Here is a 20,933-nt window from a genome sequence, read left to right as displayed (position 1 = left end):
TATGTAAAGTGGGTACTGGAGTTGGCAAGGAATACGCCGAACTATATTGTCAGGAGGGTGACAGGAGGAACGAGTTCAGGGATTATAACAGGGAATCGAGCGTGTAAATATGAGGAGAAATTTTTGGAAAAAAGGGGACGTAAATTGGTTATGGGGTGTTGGTAGGAGAAGGAGAACAGACGTAGTGGTGCAAAGATGGAGGTAGAAAGGGAGAGGTATTTTAGAACGAATGGATTTTATATTGATGAAATTAGCAGAATGCACCAGGAAGGAAGGGAGGTATATGAGTTGGTTTAAAAGAATGGTATGGAGAAAAAGAAGGCGGAAGGAAAGGAGAGAATTATAAAATCAAGGTATAACGGAAACTATGTATGGATTTAGCCAAGGGAGAAAGCGCAATGTTTGTGTAAGAAAGGAGAGCAAGGAAGTCAAGAACTTATAGCGAGAATGAGATGCGGTGGCATGGAGAATATTAATAGGTTCTAGCTTTCTAGAGAGAAGAGAATGTGTGAATTGTGCGGGAAGGGGGATGCAAAATTGGAGCATTGGTTGGAGGAATGTGAAGAGGTGGAAAGAAGGGGGAAAAGCATGGAGGTATTGTTGCATGAAAGGGGTGACAAAAGGGCAGTAGCTTGGGTGAAGGGGTTGTTGGGTGAGATGGAGATGAAGAGAAGGAAGGAGAAAGAGGAATGTAGAAGGAAAGATTGTAAATAGGAGAGGAATTAGATGTAAGAAAAATGTAAATATTGTAAATAGTAGTTAAGTATTAGGTGTTAGCAGCGAAGACAGAGGCTCGTAATGCGAGGCATAGCTACAAAAGAGCGAAATGCGTGCGAAGCGTGACGAGGCGCAGCGAGGAAGGTTAGGCTATAGGAGCGAGCGGATTAGTTATAAGGTGTGGATGGGTAGTACTTTGTAAGATGTAGTTGTAAGAAAATTCTGTAAAAAATGGAAATGTAAGCAAGTCAATTTTTTTAGGCCAACAGGCCGAAAAATAAGCGTTTACCCTGCTCCTCCTTCAAAAGAGTGGTTAATATAAAAGAAAGGGGAGGTTGAGGAGGGATGGTGGGAAAGCGGGAAGTGGTGGAGAAATATAGTGCAAAAGCGAGGGAAAGGAACAGAAAGGACAACTTCGTAAAAAAAGTGAGAAAGGTGGCGAGGAAAAGTGATGAGGGGTTTGCGAGGAGAGAAAGAAAAATGATGGAAGGGGAATGGAGGAAAGAATTATAAGAGAGTTAGATTGGAAGCTATAGAGGGGTAAAATGGTCAAAAAGGGAAATAATGAAATTTTTTAACGCAATATTTTACTATTTCATTATTGTTTAAAAATGATTGCTTTTAAATAAAAATTCAACAACTTGCATAAAAACTCATGTATTATTTTTAATTTGTATTTTAGTTGAGCACATTAATTTACTTGACTCTAAATTCAACTGCTTGGTCAAAACTTGAATTAATTATTTAATAGATTAAAGTTGAACTCTTCGATAATTAGTTAAGAATTTTGTTTAGTTAAAAATGTAGATGATTGATTGAAATTTAAAAATTTCTTTAAAAAATGTTGTTTTTTTTAAACCAATTTACTAGAATTGGAAATTTAGTATTAAAATTTTTGATAAAAAAGTAGATTTTCTACTTTGGTAGTAAAGTTTAACTTTATACGAAGATGTAGAAGTTAACGACTGACCCACATGTAAGGATAGTATTCCTGCATTAGAGTATAAAATAACTTATTCTGAAATAAGCAGAACAAGCGTACTTTATCTGCCTGCGGAGCGGCAGTAAAATAACAATTTATTGTACTTCAACAAGCGGCACGTAAAGTGACCGCAAGCAGGAAACACTAAGTGAAAAGTTAAAGAAAAGTAACAAAGAAAGTAGCAAAGACAAACTGCTTATTCTATTGTTGCCTCAGATTGAAAGTATTGTAACCGTCAGCTTTTAGCCTGGTTAAATAATATGAGGACAGAATGTGCTTAGTTAGCAAAACTGATTCGATGTCTTTGTACCTGTTAAATGAAGTTTCATATGACCAGGTCTAGTCATAGACTAATACTGAAGTCTGACCGATACTCTGCACGGAACCATACAGAGGCACACACTTTTTGTCAAGTCTTCACCTTTGGGAGCGGCCTTGCAATTAGCACATGTCACCCTTTTCTTTTGCACTATTATTCCCTCGCAGAGACTTTAGCATGGCTCATTATGATAAAAATTATGGGAACCGTATTTATGAGTAAATATTCAATTTTATCGACTTTTGGGCTCGAGGTTTATAAGAATACGAAACTCTTTCTTTTGAATATGTATTTACCGCACCCTATTTCTGGAAATTCCACTTGCGTTGGTACTGGCTTGACATCTTCTGCGTTTCTTATTGAATCTCCTGGATGGTCTCCTACCATGATCACTTTTGGTGATAAGGCTTGGAATCAAGAAAGAGAAGTGATAATTGTTTGATACAATAGTTATTGATCATATCTAGTAGGTTATGCGACTGACGTTTTATTGTTTCGAACCTGCTGATCAAGAGCACTATTTCAGAAACTATAAAAATGGCTAAATAACCTCTAGTGAAGAACCAAATATTGTTACTTTTGCATATTCAAATAACTTTCAGAAAAATATAATTCTAAAGAGTGAAGCTCAAAAAAGTAACCTTAGTTTATATTTTATTGATCTTCTCTGTGAGCATCGAACATTATCACATTTTTAAGCGCTGTCGAAGGATAACCAACATTATTTTTTAATCGAGCATAGCCAATGTATCATAATACGGAAGCAACATGTGTATACGAGGCAAGTGTTCATGTGCCAGATTAGCACGTACAATAATAGCCTTGGATAGGAATAGGGTCATTTTAATCTAGATCGTCAATGTGTCAGGTCTTCAATAGGCGGCTCATACGTAGTCCTTACTTGAGGTTTGGTTGCAATACAGAATTGTGAAAAGACCGTCATTTTTATCAGTCTTATATCTGGTATCGTCTGCGCATGACGCAAGACTATCAATTGAATCTCATCTTGCTAAATTACAACAAAGTCTCTCAAAACTTCTAACGTTACACATAGAGAGTTTTGCACATGATGACAGTTCAAGCGCATTCATCTTTGAGTATTTCTGGTTTGCGGGTTTTCTTTTTCTATGAGTGCTTAAGCAAAGTTTACCTCGGAGATCTCTGGTGAGTTCTAAATTCGCAACTTGCATGTAAATTGGTGCATAATATCTGTTTAGCATAGCACCACAAATTTGATAAAAGTCGCCGAGATTGTGAATCGTTGTGGCATATCGACTGCCTCAGTCTACCATAATTCTCGATCGTTCAGAGAACCACTCTCATCCTATTTTCAGTTTTTTTAAACTTATTTCAAAGCGTAGCAGTATCCTGGTTCCTGATGTGCGAAAAATATGGTCAATAAATGTATAGTGTGTATCTATTTGGTGACACTACCAATACAGGTTGCACTAAGCTGCGTTCTTTATGCACACAATTAGACTGTCGAAACATGTGGAATAGTGAAGTGTGCAAAAGTGCAGTGATACAAAAACTTTGACTCTGCAGTCAAATTAAAGCCTTTCGAGACCACTTTCTATGATTCGCAGTTTGCGTCAATACGTTTAATCTAAGGCAAGAGGGATCACACGCCATCAACAATATTTTATCAACGATGGACTGGTTACAATTAATGCATATTCTTGTTTATACATTTAAGATGAATGCTGGTGGGATAAATGTTTATCTTTGACGAATTGAAAATTCGCAGAAAGCAGTATGCTCATCCCTATATATTCGCAAGATCTGTTGTGGAACTAAAATACTTTTGCAAACATAAAAGGACAAACAGTTGCTAAACGCCATTGCAAAATGTTTCGACTGCACGAAAGGTTAATCCCGTATTAAGAAAGAAAGTAATTCTACTCCACAATACTGGTAGAATTTCCGAACATATCTGCTAATTCAAATTTTGATATCTTAGTTTCAATTATCAATTATCAGTAATAATCAACAACGTTTAAGTACGTTTTTGCTGCAGCAAAATCCTATTTTTACCTCCATTTCAATCGATTTTCTAATGTCATCATAAGCAGGTCCCGTTCACTAACTGAGATGGAAAATCCGAATGGATATCTGGCCAGAGGTTTGCTACAGAAAGGTCGCGAGGTGAACCTTGTTGAAGCGCTTGCAGAAGAGGAAAACCAGTAAACGAGAAATTCTCAAAGGTGGGTGTGGTTAAGCTCTTATCATTTGCAAGAATTTTCTCGTTTAACGTAGGAACTTTCGAGATAATTATCTCTTGGAGTTTCTTAGGTCAACCTAGCTTTAGGATGCCTCGAAGATAAGCTGCAAAGAGAGAAGTAGGAATAGTTTCAATGGGAAATATTACGGCATGCGCAGAAGATCCCAGAGCCAGGATTGATAAGAGTGAGAGTCTTTACGATTCGGTATTGCAACCAAATATCAGCTTTAGATTGCGTAATTGTCTATGGAATACACGTAAAATAAAGCTCAAGATGGAAATGTCCCTGATCCTATACACGGCTAGTATTGTACGTGTCAGTCTGGCGTACTATACTTTGGCTTATGTGCACATGTTGCTATTGTATTATGGTACATTGGTTATGTTTCATAGAAACATAATGTTCGTTATACTTCGATATCTCTTCACAATGTCATCATGGACGCTGCTAACAGACCAGAAAAAAAAACAAAAATAAACTGACCTTGTTCAGTTACACTATTTCAAATTCGATTTCCTTGAAAGCTATTTGTGTATGCAAAAGTGAGAATGTTTGGTGCGTTACCAGAGATTATCTAGCCATTTCTAGAGCTTTTGAAATAATAATGATGTTCAACAGGTTCGAAACTAAAAAATGTCAGTCAGATAGCCTACTGGGTATGGTATTGTGATTGTGGCGCGAAACAGTTACCACCTATCTTCCTCAATACCATTTGAAATGGATCTATAGAATGGATCTATAGAAATTTTCTCGACTTGGGAAATTTATGGTTATTTCCGGGTAACAGTTAATTAATTCGGGAGTCCTTGTAACTCAGACGGTGTCGTGATTATCTTATGTGCCAACACGGCAGCCTTGGCGATACGCTGGCGGGGGTTCGCTTCCCAAAGCAGAAAGCGAGGATGGATGTGCTTTTCCGAAAGCTTCGCTTCTGAGCCTTGTTATACTACTTCAAAAAATCCCTATAGTTCAGTCCCTTATGATCCTAGCAGTTGGGGCGATTACAAAGATTCAATAACATATAAAAAATAAGGACAAATCTTAGTTTTTGTCTAAAACAATGATTATAACAATCAGATGAACTATTATTTAATTAACTTCGTTGGTTTATCATCGAAAGGAATATCAATAAAATAGCGATAAAGAATAAATAATTTTGTTTTACGAGGAAACATCGAGTTAGGATATTTGTTTAAGTTAATTGTGATTGACAATCTATATTATATATGTTTCATAAGGTTCAACGTATATAATTACATTTCAAGACAATTGCGAATTATTTATCAGTAACTCAAAGAGCGAGCACAAAAACTTGAACCGATTTCTAAATTAATAAAGATTAGATTAATGAAGATTATTTTAATAAAAAAAAAAGAATAAAATTTAATAAAGATTAACAACAATTACAAATAGCACGATGTTGCTTATTCCATTTTCAATTTAATTCATTCCTCACAATCCCCTAAAATTTTCATTAATTTTTCTAACGAAGAAGTTTTTACAACCCCCTTTATTTTAGACCAATAGAACATTTTTTATGTTTCTTGAAAAAATTCTTTAATGAAAATCACTGTATTTTATCTTACAGAAGGATCTGATCAGCGACCACCTAGGCATCCAGGATCAAGCAAGGGCCAGGGTCGTAAACGACGTTCTGATCAAAGTTAGTATATTATACTTTTTTTTAAAACAAAAATTGCTGGGATTCAGAAAAAAATTGTTTTAAAAGTGCATACGAAAACCCATTTAAAAAAAACTTTCTGTCAATTTTACAAAATTTATGAAAATGAATGAAAGTCGTGCAAGTTAATGATAACTTAGGGAAGTTTATGGGCATTTATGAAAATTCACCGAAATGTTTATCGCGTGTATCGCGGATTCTAATTTATTTTTAAAACTTCTCTGGTTGTTCTTGACAACATACATATTATAGTGAATAGTATTGTAAGTAATTTTAAAATTTTCATCGATAAATTCTGTTACAATTAGATACTCTTGGATTACAAAAAATTTTCCAATCAAAGTTCTGCATTATTTTTAAGAGTTACAATTGACAATTTATAAATTTTAAAAATATGGAATTACAATTTATTCAATTTTCAATAATTGTATTTTAAAATTTGAAATGTATTTAATTTCATACATTTTCATGAAATAGTTAAATTTCGAAGACTTATAATGGAAACTTCTTCAACTGTTATGATTTGCAGTGTAAAGATGATCCATTTTGAAGATTTACAATTGAAAATTCTTTAAGTTTGAATGGTTTTAATTCAAATTTTCCAATCTTGACGATTTGCAGTTCAAATTCTTCAATTTTACAATATTTGCAATTCAGAGTCCTGCAATCTGATTTTAAAGCTCAACCGTCAAGAGTTTTCAATTTTAAATATTCGAAATTTATGATATTTCAAATGTGAATAATTTAAATTGCTGAATTTTTTATTGTTTAACATAAAGCTCTTTTAATTTGTAAATACATATAAATGTTTTAACTCAGGAACTCTGTGATTTTGAAGATCGAAAGCACACAAAATTGAATAAAAATACAACTTTTTCAAACATATTTGGATTATAATTAAAGAACATTTGACAAACTAATGAAAGAATACAAAATAAATGTTCCAAATGATAATTCTGAAATAAATTACTAAGCTTTATATAAATTTAACAAACTCGATAATGTATTTACCGCAGGCAAGGCGCTCGTTCAATACTATTATATCAGATGAAACTTCTATTTATTTCTGTACTTCGGACTGGTACTACTTATTTTGATATTTGAAAAAATGTCCAAATTTTATTTTTCATAATTATTAAAATATTTTTTCTTATTTTGCATTAATTTTCATTCTCAGCTACCCTGAAAAATCGATTATTTCAATAAATTTCTTTTTTTACTATTAGTAATATGCATTGGTATTGAAACACACGGATTCTTGTTATTTTGAGTTTATAACTAAAAAAAGAGCGCATCAAAAAAAAAAAGAATTTTGTTATTAAACATTTTATTGCAACTTTTGTCCTCTTTCCACAAATTTAATTTATTTAATTTGTAAGCTATATTTTACGACTTAAATTGAAAACGCACGTTCTAGCTTAAAGTGGTTCTAACCAAACTTTGTAGTCAATTAACTTTGCGTCGTGCCTTGCGTCAGTTTTTTAAAATTTTATTTTTATTAGATTAGTAGATTTGATTAAAACTCTTTTAAAATCTTCCAAAATGTCATGTTGTCCAGGTTTGTACTGATCATGTAGCGAATTTGACGAATCCTTTTTCTGCCGTTTTCTGACTTTTGAGTTTCTCTTGTAAAATTTCTTTAATAAAAATCCTTATATAATATCATACAGGCGGAGTTGCTGAGAAGCCACCATTAACTCCAATATCTACACAACGCGAACAAATTGTCGAATTTGCTTCAAGTTCTGGCCATGGAGCGTCAAGTTCTGGCGATGGAGCTTCAAGTTCTAGAAATCCACGTAGGTATATATTTCCGGTCTGATTATTTAACCAACTACGCTTCATAGCTTAGTTGGTTAGCTTAGAGGCGAGAATATTTTCTTTGCAACTCCAACAGGTTGGATTTCAATGGTATCCTAATAGTTTTGTCTACAGGGTCTATAATAATTTTTTTAAATATTGATTTAAAATTGTGAAGTATAGATCACGTAGACAAAAGAAATTAACAGTACATTTCCCTGGTCAAAAATCTTACACAACGAACAAATTAAATTTTTCCCTTGCCAATAGTCATTATGATGTCCAAAGATGATAATACTCTGAAAATACATCAAGCAGGGTGTCTAGATTCTCAAAATATATCTACTTCATCAGAATTTGGGGTTCTGATTAATATTATCTGACTTTAAGATTAAATTTGAGTTATATTTAGTTTGGACCAATAGCAAATTTTTAGGAACTAAAACAAAATTGCACTGATTGAAAAAAAAGTTGTTTGACCTTGAAGGACTTTATAAAAAAATTCGAATTGATCTACGATGATAAGACTGGGTTGAAGATTTTTATGGTTAAGGGCCGTTTGTGCCTCCAGGCAGAGGCTAGTCAAACACCGAAGTCCCTTTAATGGCAGATGGGTGTCGTTGTTAGCCGGTTTATAAGGAACCGAGGCTTGTTGCGAGTCCCGAGAGTCAGCCGGTTTCGGAAAAACTGAGGATCATGAATGTCCCAGGAGCTGCTCAAGCTGGCTCATTGACCCGGGTCTGTTCTGGCAGCTGGTCGGAGTTTTCTGTGCCACTCGAGGTGCGCCCTTTGTAGCCAGCAGGTATTTTCACGCTTGTAGTGCATCCATTAGTGAAGATGTCCTCTGGTGGGAAGCCAGTTCATGAAGGGACTAAAGCCTCGTTTGATAGTCGGTAAAGCGTAGAGAACCATCTTGTACCCGAAGGTAGAGGGCTCGCTCTATGGTCGGTCGATTTTTCTTTGCTGTTGGTGAAGGGAGCGTTCACGTCAAGAGACATGAGTGCCACTGACCACGTGTGTGCAGGGCGAAAACGGGATTGCTTGTTTCCAGGTATAGGCTTTGGATGAGGAAGTAGAGAGAAAGAGAAGGTGAGGGGTTTGCGGAGCTGTGTGACAAGCCTACCGACCCCTTGAAAGAAGAATAGCTAGAGGCTAGTGGAGCTGCAAGGGAGCTTGCCGGTATCGGAAAGAATTAAAGAGAGAGGCTCGCGGAGCTGTGAGAAAAGCGTACCGGCTTCCTGAAGAGAAGAGAGAGAGAGAGAGGTTGACGTAGCTGCAAGAGCTCACCGGCCTCGAAAAGAAATATAGTGAGAGAGAATTATGGAGCTGGAAGGGAGCTTACCAGCCTCGGAAAGAAGTATAGTGAAAGAGAGAGAGAGAGAAATTTTGGAGGATGATGAGAAGGAGAATAAAGGAGAAATATTGAAATTGATTTTTGAATTCGAAAGCACTCTGTATTGTTAAAAAAAGTCAGTACAAGAAGTTCCGGAGAAGATCAAGGGACTGAGGTTACTTAATTGATCGTCTGGGGCAAGAGAGCGTGCAGTCGGTTAAACGCACCCTCTTTTATTTTCGCCCGCCGCGAGTCAGCCGGCCAGCGATTGGCCCGGATCTCTCGGCCACTCGCGTCGTGGATGGAGGGGCGTTGCAGCTGCCTCTGGCATCCCCTTCCTTCGCTGAGCTGAGCGCGCCGCTCAAATTTGTAACGAGCGGTATTTCGTTTGCGGAACAATAAAGAAATCGAAAAAGAAATACAACAATGGAAATTGTGCAATTTTTACATACAAATTGCGGAGAAAATATAAAGTAGAATATAGAATTACAAACTAAATATTGCTAAATTTCACGCAGGAATAAAGCAGATCAAGAGTAAAAATTGATATTACAGAGAAAAAGCAAAAGTGCAAAATTAAACGGTTAAAGTAGAATTGTGAAAGTGTAAAATTTACAAAGAAGAAACAGTCAAAATCAAAAATCAAAAGAAAAGTTGAATTGAACATTAAAACGTTAAAATAAAATATTACATGCTACAAAGGAAAAATTAGAATAAAATAAAATTGATGTTACAGACTAAACGTTAAAATATTAAAGTAAAATAAAAGCAAAATTTGTACAACATATTACAATTTAAAAATAAATGAGAAAATACGGAATGACAATAAAATATAAAATAGAATTTATATAAAAGCTATCTTTAATTTCTCTGACTTTTCACAATAAATTAAAATGGTAATTTAAGGAAAAAGTGCGCACTTAAAAAATAAGAAAAATAATACGTATGTATAAGGTAAAACATTTGTTATTTTTCTTTAACCCTTAGAACGAAATTTTAATTAATTAATTAATTTAAAAAAATTTTTTTTTAATTCATAAAAGGTAAATGGGAAAATTCAACGCTTTTCACTCGGAGGGCAGAGAGAGAGAGAAGGAGAGAGATGTGACGAAGCGTGAGTCATGCCTCCAGGCTTGGTGCGTGATGGGAAAACCGTCCATCACAGCTGCGCTAGGTGTGATTTCCTTCGATTTTTATTATTCCATTCGGAAATAGAGAAAAATGATAAAAATACACAATAAATTATAATAAACTAGCTACTACTCTTGTTTAACCTAATAAGTCATAGCTCTCAATGAGCATATGTTACAGAGAAAGTATGTATTTCAGGCATTATATATAATATATAGTAATTATATATAATGCCCGGAAAGGGTACGTGTAAGTATGCACGTGTCCTCTATTCTGACACTTTTTAATAAAAAGTGAATAATTAATTTTCAGTTATAAATTTTAATTTTCAATCAAAAATGAACAAATTTAGAATAAAATAGTTCCATCTTTAACTTCTGTCTGTCCGGTCGTCTGTCCTTCCGTTACCTCAAAACTTCAAAAATTCTATTAAAAATCTAAATTTTAAGCCACAAAGCGCCGGATATAAAAAATGTTGCTAATTTTTTTTGAAAAATTGAAAATTCAAATTTCGAACTAAACAGGCACAAAATCCGAAAAAGGCCTGAAAGAGGAATTAAAGATTTTGAAAAGCACTGCAAAATTTCTTTTTACCATTTTTCAATAGGATTTGCAATTTTTTTCATTTTTCGAAAATAGTTTGCAGAAAATCGAAAATTCAAATTTTTAGCCGAAAAACACCACAAAATATCCTGAAAATTTTTGGAAAATTGTCATCGTTTAAAATTTCCATAAAAAATGTTCTTTGTACCATTTTTTAACATAACTCCTTGTTTTTAATTTTTTTTTTTTTATTGATATGAACAATTAGGAAATTTTAATATGACGCTAAATTTTGCGAGATACGTAAAAAATCTAAGAAAAGACTTGTAGGATATTAAATTTTATTCATATTCTGAGACCGGGAAAAACCGGGATTGATAGTGAAGTTATTTATTTAAGTTATATTTATTTTCATCCTTATTAAATCAAAATAAACAAAGAGAAAAAAGACGACTTGGTTGGTTGCTTTCTCATTTTGCTTTCCTCTTTTTTATTTCTTTCTAAAGAGAAAACGAACTTTTTTTCTTTTTTGTCTCACTTATTTTTATTCTTATTAAATCACAATAAAAAAGAGCAGAAAGACTATTTGGTCGGTTGCCAAATTTTCGTTTTCAGATTAAAATAGGAACATTTCATAGTGGTTGCCCAATTTTTGTCGTTAATATTGTTGGTTTTATTTTCAGGAATTCTTCACATTAACTTGGTTATTGGACGTTAAATAGGATTTTAAATTATATTTACTCTTATTTAAATTGCTTCACTTTTTTATAGTAGATGTATGTTCTAAATGTTACCTAAGTGCCGCCAGGCCAATTATTCTTTTAGGACTACACACCTGATCACAAATCTTTATTTTCTCTTTACAGAATCAAATGCTTTAAGGGTCCCTCCACCACAAATTACTCCTCTAAATTTCTATTATGCTGAAAGATGGATTCGTGTATTCTTTGATGTGCATGGAATACCTTACCGTATTAAGTTAAGTAAAAACAATCGAAGAATAACTGAAGAAGATTACAACGAATGCAATGTTACAAAATACTTAGAATTTAAAGATGGTATATTTTTTGTTGTATTCATGATGGAGCGGGATGGCCATAAGTTTATTGCAAGAGTTGACAATGCACCCGAATTTAATCAGCAAGGATGTAAGTATATCCACACTTAAAAAGAGGGCCCTACAACCCTTGAAATGAAAACAAGGTAAACCGACTATCACTGGTCTAACGTAAAAAGTATGTCTAATACTGCGAGAATAATAAATATCGTTAAGCATCTTTTATATTCCATCATTCTTCATGAAAGTAAAAATCTTCTAGTATTTTTGAAGTTCTTCTGGATTTATTACCACTATTTATTTTTCTTCTGACGCCGAAAACCCAATTATTCACTGTTAGGGCGCTGATTTTGAATTCTATAATTATTAAAATTTTATATTTATGAGAAATAATAATTGAAAAAAAATCCAAAGTAATTTCTTAGTTCTAAATTAGAGTTTTGAAGCAACAGATAAAAAAACAAGGCGGTCTTCATTGAATAAACGTTATTGATTCTAACATCAGAAAAAAAGATCTTGACTTAAATTAAGAATTTTAAATGTTTTAAAATGCTGATAAAAATGTTATAAGATTTTTTAGTTTTAAGCAAAAAATATTAGTTTTAATAATATAAATATGATTTGATTATTTTTATACAATATTATATATTTTATATCATTTATAGATTATCACAGGCCAACATGATTTTTTTGTTAAAAAGTGGAGGGTCATTTATGAAGTAATTTCTCACGTACCACCCGAATACCGGGTCGGAATTGGCCCATCATATCAGAATTTCAAGATATTTGAGGTTATGTACCTAAAAAATGGTTCTTTTGGCTACATTTGAAGTTATGTAAGGAAAATACAACATTTCTTGGGATTTTTTCTTTAGTTGTATCATATAGTACTGCTTTTTCTCTTTAATTTGAGAATAGCAGAGTTTAATTACCATTTTTCTTTACGAAGTTACGCCAATTTGAAATTGCGAGATATGTCCCATTATGAATTGAGCATTTGGTTTAAATACTTTGAGCCAGACATTTTCTACTGGGTGTTTTCCCTCAAAAATTTGTACTTAGGTGTGTTCGGGGTGTTTGAAATCTCAAAAAATTTTGTGTTCTGTACATAGCCTCAAAATTGATCAAAAACGCCATTTTTTGGGTACATAACCTCAAATGTCTTAAAATCCTGACCTTGTGGGCCAATTCTGATCCCAGATTCATATTCTACGTAAACAATATTACTTCGAAAATGACCCTCTGCATTCCAACAACTGACATGGCCCCATTAATTGGAGGCCTGTGTAATTAATTAGTTACAGGTCTTCTTCGAATTATTATTAAAATGTATGATATAACATTTATCAGTGCAATAATTAATTTTTCTTTTTTTTTCAGTAAAATTATTAATTTTATTTTAAGCCATATTGTTGGAAATAAACAAAAATTTTATTTTAAAACTCGACAGAGACGAGATTAATCAGTTGGAAAAATAAAAAAGATTTATTTTTCTGAGCTCAGAATTCATAACCTATCTTTATTCAAATCGAATTTTTTGTATCTGTCAGTCAAAAACTTATTTTAGGATTAGGGAAATTCTATTTGGGTATTTTTCAATCATCATTTATTATAAATATTAAATCTGAATATTTATATAATTCAAAATCAGTGCTCATACATTGACCAATCGCGGTGTCGGCGCGACGCAAGCACGGTTCAAAAAGTTTTAAAGATTTGTAAACACTGTCGGACAAGTAGCGTGAGTTGCGCAATTCCATTTCCATTACAGAGACGGTCACTTTTGCCGTGTTTTTATTTTAATTTCTCAGTATTCTGCTAGTCAGATATTAGAAATATTGTCTCTAAGCTCCACGTTTGCCCTTTAATTGATTATTTGTTCAAAGAAAGTGTTTTAAATTAATTTATTGCAACCTTCAATTCTAACCATAAATTTTGCCAACCTTAAAAGTTCAAACCATTTTATAACTTTTTGGTCAAAAATTGTATTACTTGGTGGAAAATACTTGAGAAAAGCGAGTGATAGACGAGATGGCTGCAGCAAACAATTCTACTGTTTTTTGGTCAATTCTTAATGGAAATCGATTTACGCCACAATCGGCAAATATCATCAACCATGAAATATGGCACGCGTATCTCCTGGAAATCTTCCCTAGTAGACTTGTAGACATTGATTTCGCTTTAAGTAATGCCCACCCCTTACTCGATAGTCATATAACTGCAATGGAAATTAAGGACAGTCTAAAAACATGTAAAGATGCAAAGGCAGCAGGGTGCGATGGTATCGATTATAGCTTTTACAAAAGGTTACCAGAAAATTGGATTCTATATCTGGAGTACATGTTTAACAAAATCATCTTGCAGGAAAAGTTACCGAAGTCCTGGGGTAAATTATCCATGTTTATGTTGCATAAGAAGAGGGATTCTGGCGATACTGGCAATTATAGACCCATCTCCCTTGGGAATTGCATTGGAAAAATTTTTACGCAAAATTTTTTCAATAAGGCTAATTGCTTGGGCGAACGAAAATAAAATAATTCCGGAATACCAATCTGGCTTTAGGGCTGGGAGAGGGTGTCTCGACAACTTGTTTACTTTGCTAGCTATAATCCAGATTCGCCTGAGACACCCTAGATCTGCGGTGTACGCAGCTTTTATAGATTTTAAAAGTGCCTTTCTATCGGTAGCTCATCATTTATTATGGAAAAAATTACATAAAATAGGGGTTAGCTCTAAGCTGATTAAAGTGATAAAAAAATTTTATGAAGTCGCGTATGCAAGGATTAGGAGTAACAATGGTCAAACTTGCTTTGTTAAGGTAACACAGGGCGTCTTGCAGGGTAAGGTACTAAGCGCCCTGCTGTTCTCAATTTTTATCCATGATCTAGAAAAGTTTCTGATTGAGCAGGGGTGTAGCAGTTTTGCTATTAACAGCTTAATTGAAGTTTTTTTACTCGCTCAAGCAGACGATCTTGCTTTGCTTTCTGACACGCCGATTGAGCTCGTAAGGAAACTTCAAGCTTTGCGTTTATATTGTGACCAGAATATATTAACCGTGAATCTGGAAAAGAACTAAGATTGTAATATTCCGCAAGAGAGGTAGCTCCTCTGTAAGCAAATTCAAGTCTTTCCAATTCGGTGACAAGAAAATTGAGGTAGTGAACCAGTACCCTTATCTAGGCGTTCCACTTTTATACAATTGTACTTTTTTAATCGCCGCAACGAAATTCTTAAGCTCAGCCAACTCTGCGATAGGTGCGACAATGCGAATAAATCACAGCACCAAGGCTGATTCTTGGTCAACGTACGTTAAACTTCATAATAGCTTAATAATAAGTACTCTTATGTACGGGGTGCAGGTTTGGGGTCAGGATCATTTAGATCTCCTTGAGAGGGTGCAGCTCTCATTCTTTAAGGGCCTGCTGCGTCTCCCTCAATGCACTCCTGGTTACGCAGTTCGACTTGAAATGGGTAGGCTTTACCTTTCTTACATGGTGCTTCAGAAGTGCCTGTTGCGCCTCATTGAATTTGCGAGGTCCGAACAAGGAAAAGATAGTTCCCACTGGTTCAATCGGTTGAAACATTTTTTCAGAGAAGCCAACGTAGTCGAGCTGTAGGAATCTGCTAGCTTAGATGCACTCGCGGGGTATAAAGATCTAATACTTAAGGAGTACGAAGGATTTTTATTCATCCGAGATCTTTCAGGGCGCACCCAATCAAGGAGTCTGCAGATATGGCCTCTTCTGCCCTTAAAAATGGGAGTTCAGCCCTACCTTCATAATAGAATGAATCTTAGCTTTAAGAGAACTTTTGCACAAGTCAGTTTTATTAATGAGCACTCCAGGCACATAATTATTGATCAGATCTCTTGTAACCTGCCTAAGGGGGAGCTGTGTCTATATTGTGGTGCAGAAAAAGATGATTGTCACCACTTCCTGTTCGAATGCCCACGTTTTAATAAGTCCAGGCTTAGTTATTTTTAGGAGGTTGCTCACTGCGTTGACCATGAATCGTTTTGGAAGAGAACTTCATCGACCTCAGATGTCGCGAATTCAACAAAAATTGTTAAAATGATAACAGAAATGTTAAAGCAGCGTATCTTTTAATTGTAATAGTTTTTTTCTGAACACGTCGTCGACAAGTTAGATTATAGAGCCTTTTCTATATTTTCTTCTTTTTTTATTAACATTTGAACTAATTTCTTTTTAAATACTTTTTTGTTTCGAATTTAAAAAACAGTAAATCAACTGCTTTCAACTTGCAATTAAAATCTTTTTTGGTTGCAAGATCAACTATATATTTAAAAAAGATAAGAATTGACCTTTTTGATTAACCTAATACTTCAATTTTTTAACAAATCCTTAAATCATAAAATAAAAAAAATAATTTCCTACAAAAAAAGATTAATTCGTATAAAAAAATATAGTAGTTAATATTGCAACAAAAAAATGTTTTTATCATAAATTAAAAACAGTTTAATTAATTAAAAACAAAAGGGGTTTCACTCAAACAGTTCAACTTGTAACCAAACAAGATAGAATTTAAACCCAAAGAGAATTTTCAAGCAAATTAGATTTTTCATTTAAAGAAGAAAAAAAATTCTAACCAAAGTGTTGAATTTTCTACCGGAATAATATAATTTCTAACCCAAAAAAGACTATTTATAAATTGAAAGACTATTTATAAATTGAAAGCAGTTGAATTAATTAAAAAAAAACGAATTTTCAATCAAACTGTTAAAATGCTAAACTAAAAAGATTAATTTTGAACCAGCTAGTTGCATTTTCCCTTAAAAAAATATGAAATTTATAATTAAAAAGGTAAATCTTCGTACTAAAAATCTTGTAAGCCCTACGAAATAATTTTAAATCTTTTAAAACCGAAGGAAATCCTTTAAAACCGCATATTAAACCCTACGAAATAATATTATATCTTTCGAAAGTTCAAGAAATTCTTTAAAACTGCATGCTAATCGAAATATTTCGACTTACCTTTGAATCTTTAAAGTCCTACAAAATTCTGTCATTTTTTAGAATATTGTCCAAATTCATATAAATATTATAAAATGCTTAGAATCTTTCTATATTGATTAGAAACCGTTAAAATGGAGTCAAAATTTCTGCACAAGAATGTTTTAAAATCTTAAACATTCACTGAAATTCCATGTAATCATTCAAAAATAACCTAAAACTTTTAAGATTCTATTAAATATCTCAGAATCCTCATAAAGTTCAGGAATCTCTTCGCAATTCTATAAATTATAATTGGATCTCTACAATCTTTTAAATATTATGATATCCCTTAATTACTTACTGCACTGTAAAATTTCATTCTCTCAATCTAGAAAATGCAGTATCGCGTATCTTTAGCCCCGTAAAATCTTACAAACCCTAAGAAGTCGTTAAAAATCTTTCGAAATTCTTTAAAACCGAATGTTAGCCAAAATATTTTAAATTATCTTTAAATAATCAAATTCCTATAAAATACCCTTATTCTTGAGAAAATCTTTCAAACTTATAGAAGTATTATAAAATTCTTAAAATATTTCTATTTTGAGGAGAATCCATTAAAATTCACGTTTTTCAGAAAAAATTTAATTAAATTTTTTTTAAATTCATATACCTATTTAGTCTGTAGATTCCCAACGGAACGAAAGGAGATATTTTTTCCAGAAAAAAACTTAGATGAAAATTTATTTAATTCATAACTCATTGTCTGTATAGAGGTTAACAAATTCTGTGGTTCTCTGATAATAATACAGATTCCTTAACTTATTTTATTCGTTTAAAAATACCCTAAGACAATTAATATTCTATAAAATCCTTCAGAATCTTTATGAAGTTCAGAAGACTCTTTGAAATTTTATAAACTATACTTTAATCTCTGTATAGCCCAAAAAATCTTGGAGATATTATCATATGCCCTAATTGGTTAGTATCCTGTTCCTCAGATTATTGATTGCTAGTATGTAATTATATTTAATTTGTAAAATTATGTTCACAACAATTAGTCTATTTAATGTTTAAGGGCGTTCTATTTTCTCTCACATAACAACAGTGATTTGTTCGTTGCCAGATATTGAGATTAATTTCAAAACCTCTACTTTAATGACAAATTTTTTTTCACAAAGTTCCAGCGCCGGGTTCACCATCATCTGACATCACCCACATACTTGGCAGAGAAATTAGTATATATCGTGATGAGCATACTCAGCAAATAACCAGCATGAGATTTACAGATAGAAATATATGTCCAACTGAAGCTCAATTCCGTGAGTACCAAATTACAGCGAAAACGTATCCGTTTGGCAGCACTGGCAGAAGCCTAAGGTATTATCGATTAAAGAACGGATACTATATGGGAATCGAGGTCATATAAATGCAGTAGCCATTGCTTATTGTGAATATAATTGAAAAAATAAACAATGAAAATATATTGAACTGATTGAACATTTCTGTGATTTTTACCTATCCCTAAGGAAAATCGAAAAACACAATTATAAAATTAATCCTACTCATTACTTAGATTTTTCTTTTGAAGTTATTTTGGCAAAGTTGACGTTTGCTGGATCTGTAAAAAAATTGATTTTTTTCAATACACAAGAGAAGTGAGCACGATTGATCAATTCCTAAAATTACTTGTGCACGCATTTTCTCCGAGGAGAAGGGCGAAAGCAGTACACACTGTAACATCGGAAGGGTTCTTAGGCCTAGACGCGCAATCTGACTTTGATATGGTGTTTATGGAGCGTTCTTATGCGATTTGGATACCAAGTACGGACGGACAAGCAAGTCTATCCACTCGTTGTTTGGTTAACTGCAGAGGATAACTGCGGCGGCATTTTAGATTTATCGAGCAACCAAGATAGGGAGCTGCAGAAATTAATTAAAAGAAAAGTAGTTCCAAGAGAATGGGTCAATTTAATGCAATACAATTGGTGATTACACTACATTAGCATACAAGGCCACGCATCAATAAGGGAAATATACTGTATAATTTCCCTGATGTTCAGCAACCCATGTCCTCTAGTGAATGCTCGGCTCCTATAGTGATGGCCAAAAAGGTGATGGGGGTTATCGACTGTGTATGGATTGTAGGAAGCTAAATTCCATCTCTAAAAGGGACGCTTACCCCCTTCCGTCACTGAGACTTTTGAAGAGCATTTGCTTTGGTTCGAAAAGGTCCTGTACAGAATTTTTTAGGCTTGATTGACTATCAACCCAGAAAAGAGTAAGTTCTGTTACGTCGAGGTATGGTACTTGGGTTTTTTGGTCAACAAGCAGGCATTGAGGCCAGATCCATAAAATGAAGCTCCCATCCTCACATATCCACCACCGCTTACCGTCAAACAGCTTTGTATGTTCACGATCCTAGCATCGTGGTACAGATGACTCATTCCCAAGTTTGACAAGGTGGTCGAGCCTTTGACTAGACTGTTTAGGCTGGATGTGAAGAAGCAGAGGGGAGAGAAACAACGTAAAGCTTTATATTTACTTAAAGAGGCACTGAACAATTGGATGCTACTGCTACTGATCTGGGCATGGTATTGAATTAGGTTCAGGTTAGTCAGGAAAGAGTAATCGCATTCGCAATTGAACCATGTCCACCGCCGACCGCAATTATAAGGTTACTGAGAGAAAGTGCCTCGCAGTCGTTTTAGGAATTAGGAAATTTCTAGAATACATGGAGGGTTTGCATTTTAAGCTAATTACTGACCATAGAAATTTAAAATGGTTACGTAACTTAAGAAAATTTAACGACAGAGCAAATTGTTATCCAATTTAAAGACTCAGCTGACCACTGGTACAAAAAGCGATTGCAGTCGGTAGTGCAGCGGCTTTGGATATTTTCGGATTGGAAGATGGAAGGCGGTAAGTTGTATCAGCATAGACCGAACGAAATTACCCACCAGTTGGTAACGGACCTGGAATTCTGGGATTTGGTGGCCCCAGAGGAATATAAGGCTAAGGTGCTAGAGAAAGGCATATTCTGAGCCTCAATCCTGACCCCTGTGGACAAACGCGGTAGTGGCTCTGAGGTTTTATTGGCCCAGGCCGCGAATGTAATGGGCCCTTTTCCCCACAGTATTTCCGGTTATAAGTATATCCTAGTTTTTTAGGACCTTTCCATCAAATGAGTGGAAATGCTCTTGATCAGAACAGCGAACGGTCCCATAGTCAGGAAGGCTTTTGAAGATTCCATCGTAGAATCTATTTTAATCTTTACTTTCGATAAATCGAGGCTATAGTTTTATCAAACAAAAGATTTAATATAATTATCTTAAAGTGCATTAAAACAAGTTTTTAAACTACCCATTTTTTAAATCAAAGAAGCCCTAGCTGACTTACAAAAACATTATTGTATCTCGAAAATGTCGAAGAAAAGGATTCATTTTTGTGCAAAGTAAATTCACGGGTCCTTGGAAATTTCAACTTATTCGATATAAACTGACAACAAAATTCGTAAGCAATTTTTTTTTCGAATGCTCGAAGCAAAGTGAAACTACTGCGGTAGGTGAAATTGCTTTTTGGGGTTGCAAGTACAGTTGCATCCCGCTGTTCAACAACGAAATAGTCATTCCTTAAGGCTAACCTATTTCTCATTTCACTTTCGTAAGTAAACGTACAATTTAGGCTAGTATAGTGCACGTTGCCACGAATTGGCTTTAGCTGGAATCCAAATCCTGTCACATGTACTATTTATTTTATTGTAGTGATTAAACCAACACAACAAAATTGAAGACATCAGTAGGGATAAGCAAGAATCAGAAATATGTTACACCAGTTTTACATACATTCATTGTTTATTTTTTGCATTATATTCACAATAAGCAATTGTTATTGGATTCATATGACCTCGATTCCCATAAGGTATCCGTTCTTTAATCGATAATACCTTATGTGTCTGCCAGTGCTACCAAATGGGTATGTTTCAACCTTTAAACATAAAATAGACTAATTGTTCTGGACATAATTTTACAAATTTGAGTAAACAAAATCTGTGAACAAGTTGAACGCGCCTAGAGCGCACGACTGTTAATTCTCGCGCTTCCCGCTCGATAATATATTTATCTCGCGCTGCGCGCTTGATCTTTGTGCATAGACTTTTTAAAACTAAAGGTGAAAGCATCGACAACAGTAATTTGGCG

General features: G+C 34.0%; 1 protein-coding gene across 1 annotated transcript; it reads left to right on the top strand.

Annotated features, from left to right (window-relative positions):
• Positions 1-7,463: 7,463 nt before the first annotated feature.
• LOC117177968 lies at positions 7,464-18,163 on the top strand. Its single transcript, XM_033369117.1, has 4 exons — positions 7,464-7,479; positions 7,592-7,720; positions 11,595-11,876; positions 17,916-18,163. Exons 1-4 carry the CDS (start codon positions 7,464-7,466, stop codon positions 18,161-18,163), a joined length of 675 nt encoding a protein of 224 aa, XP_033225008.1.
• Positions 18,164-20,933: the final 2,770 nt, after the last annotated feature.

This window comes from Belonocnema kinseyi, chromosome 1 (genome assembly GCF_010883055.1).
Source record: "Belonocnema kinseyi isolate 2016_QV_RU_SX_M_011 chromosome 1, B_treatae_v1, whole genome shotgun sequence".
NCBI classification, from domain to species: domain Eukaryota; kingdom Metazoa; phylum Arthropoda; class Insecta; order Hymenoptera; family Cynipidae; genus Belonocnema; species Belonocnema kinseyi.
This window is presented reverse-complemented; position numbering and strand designations above follow the sequence as displayed.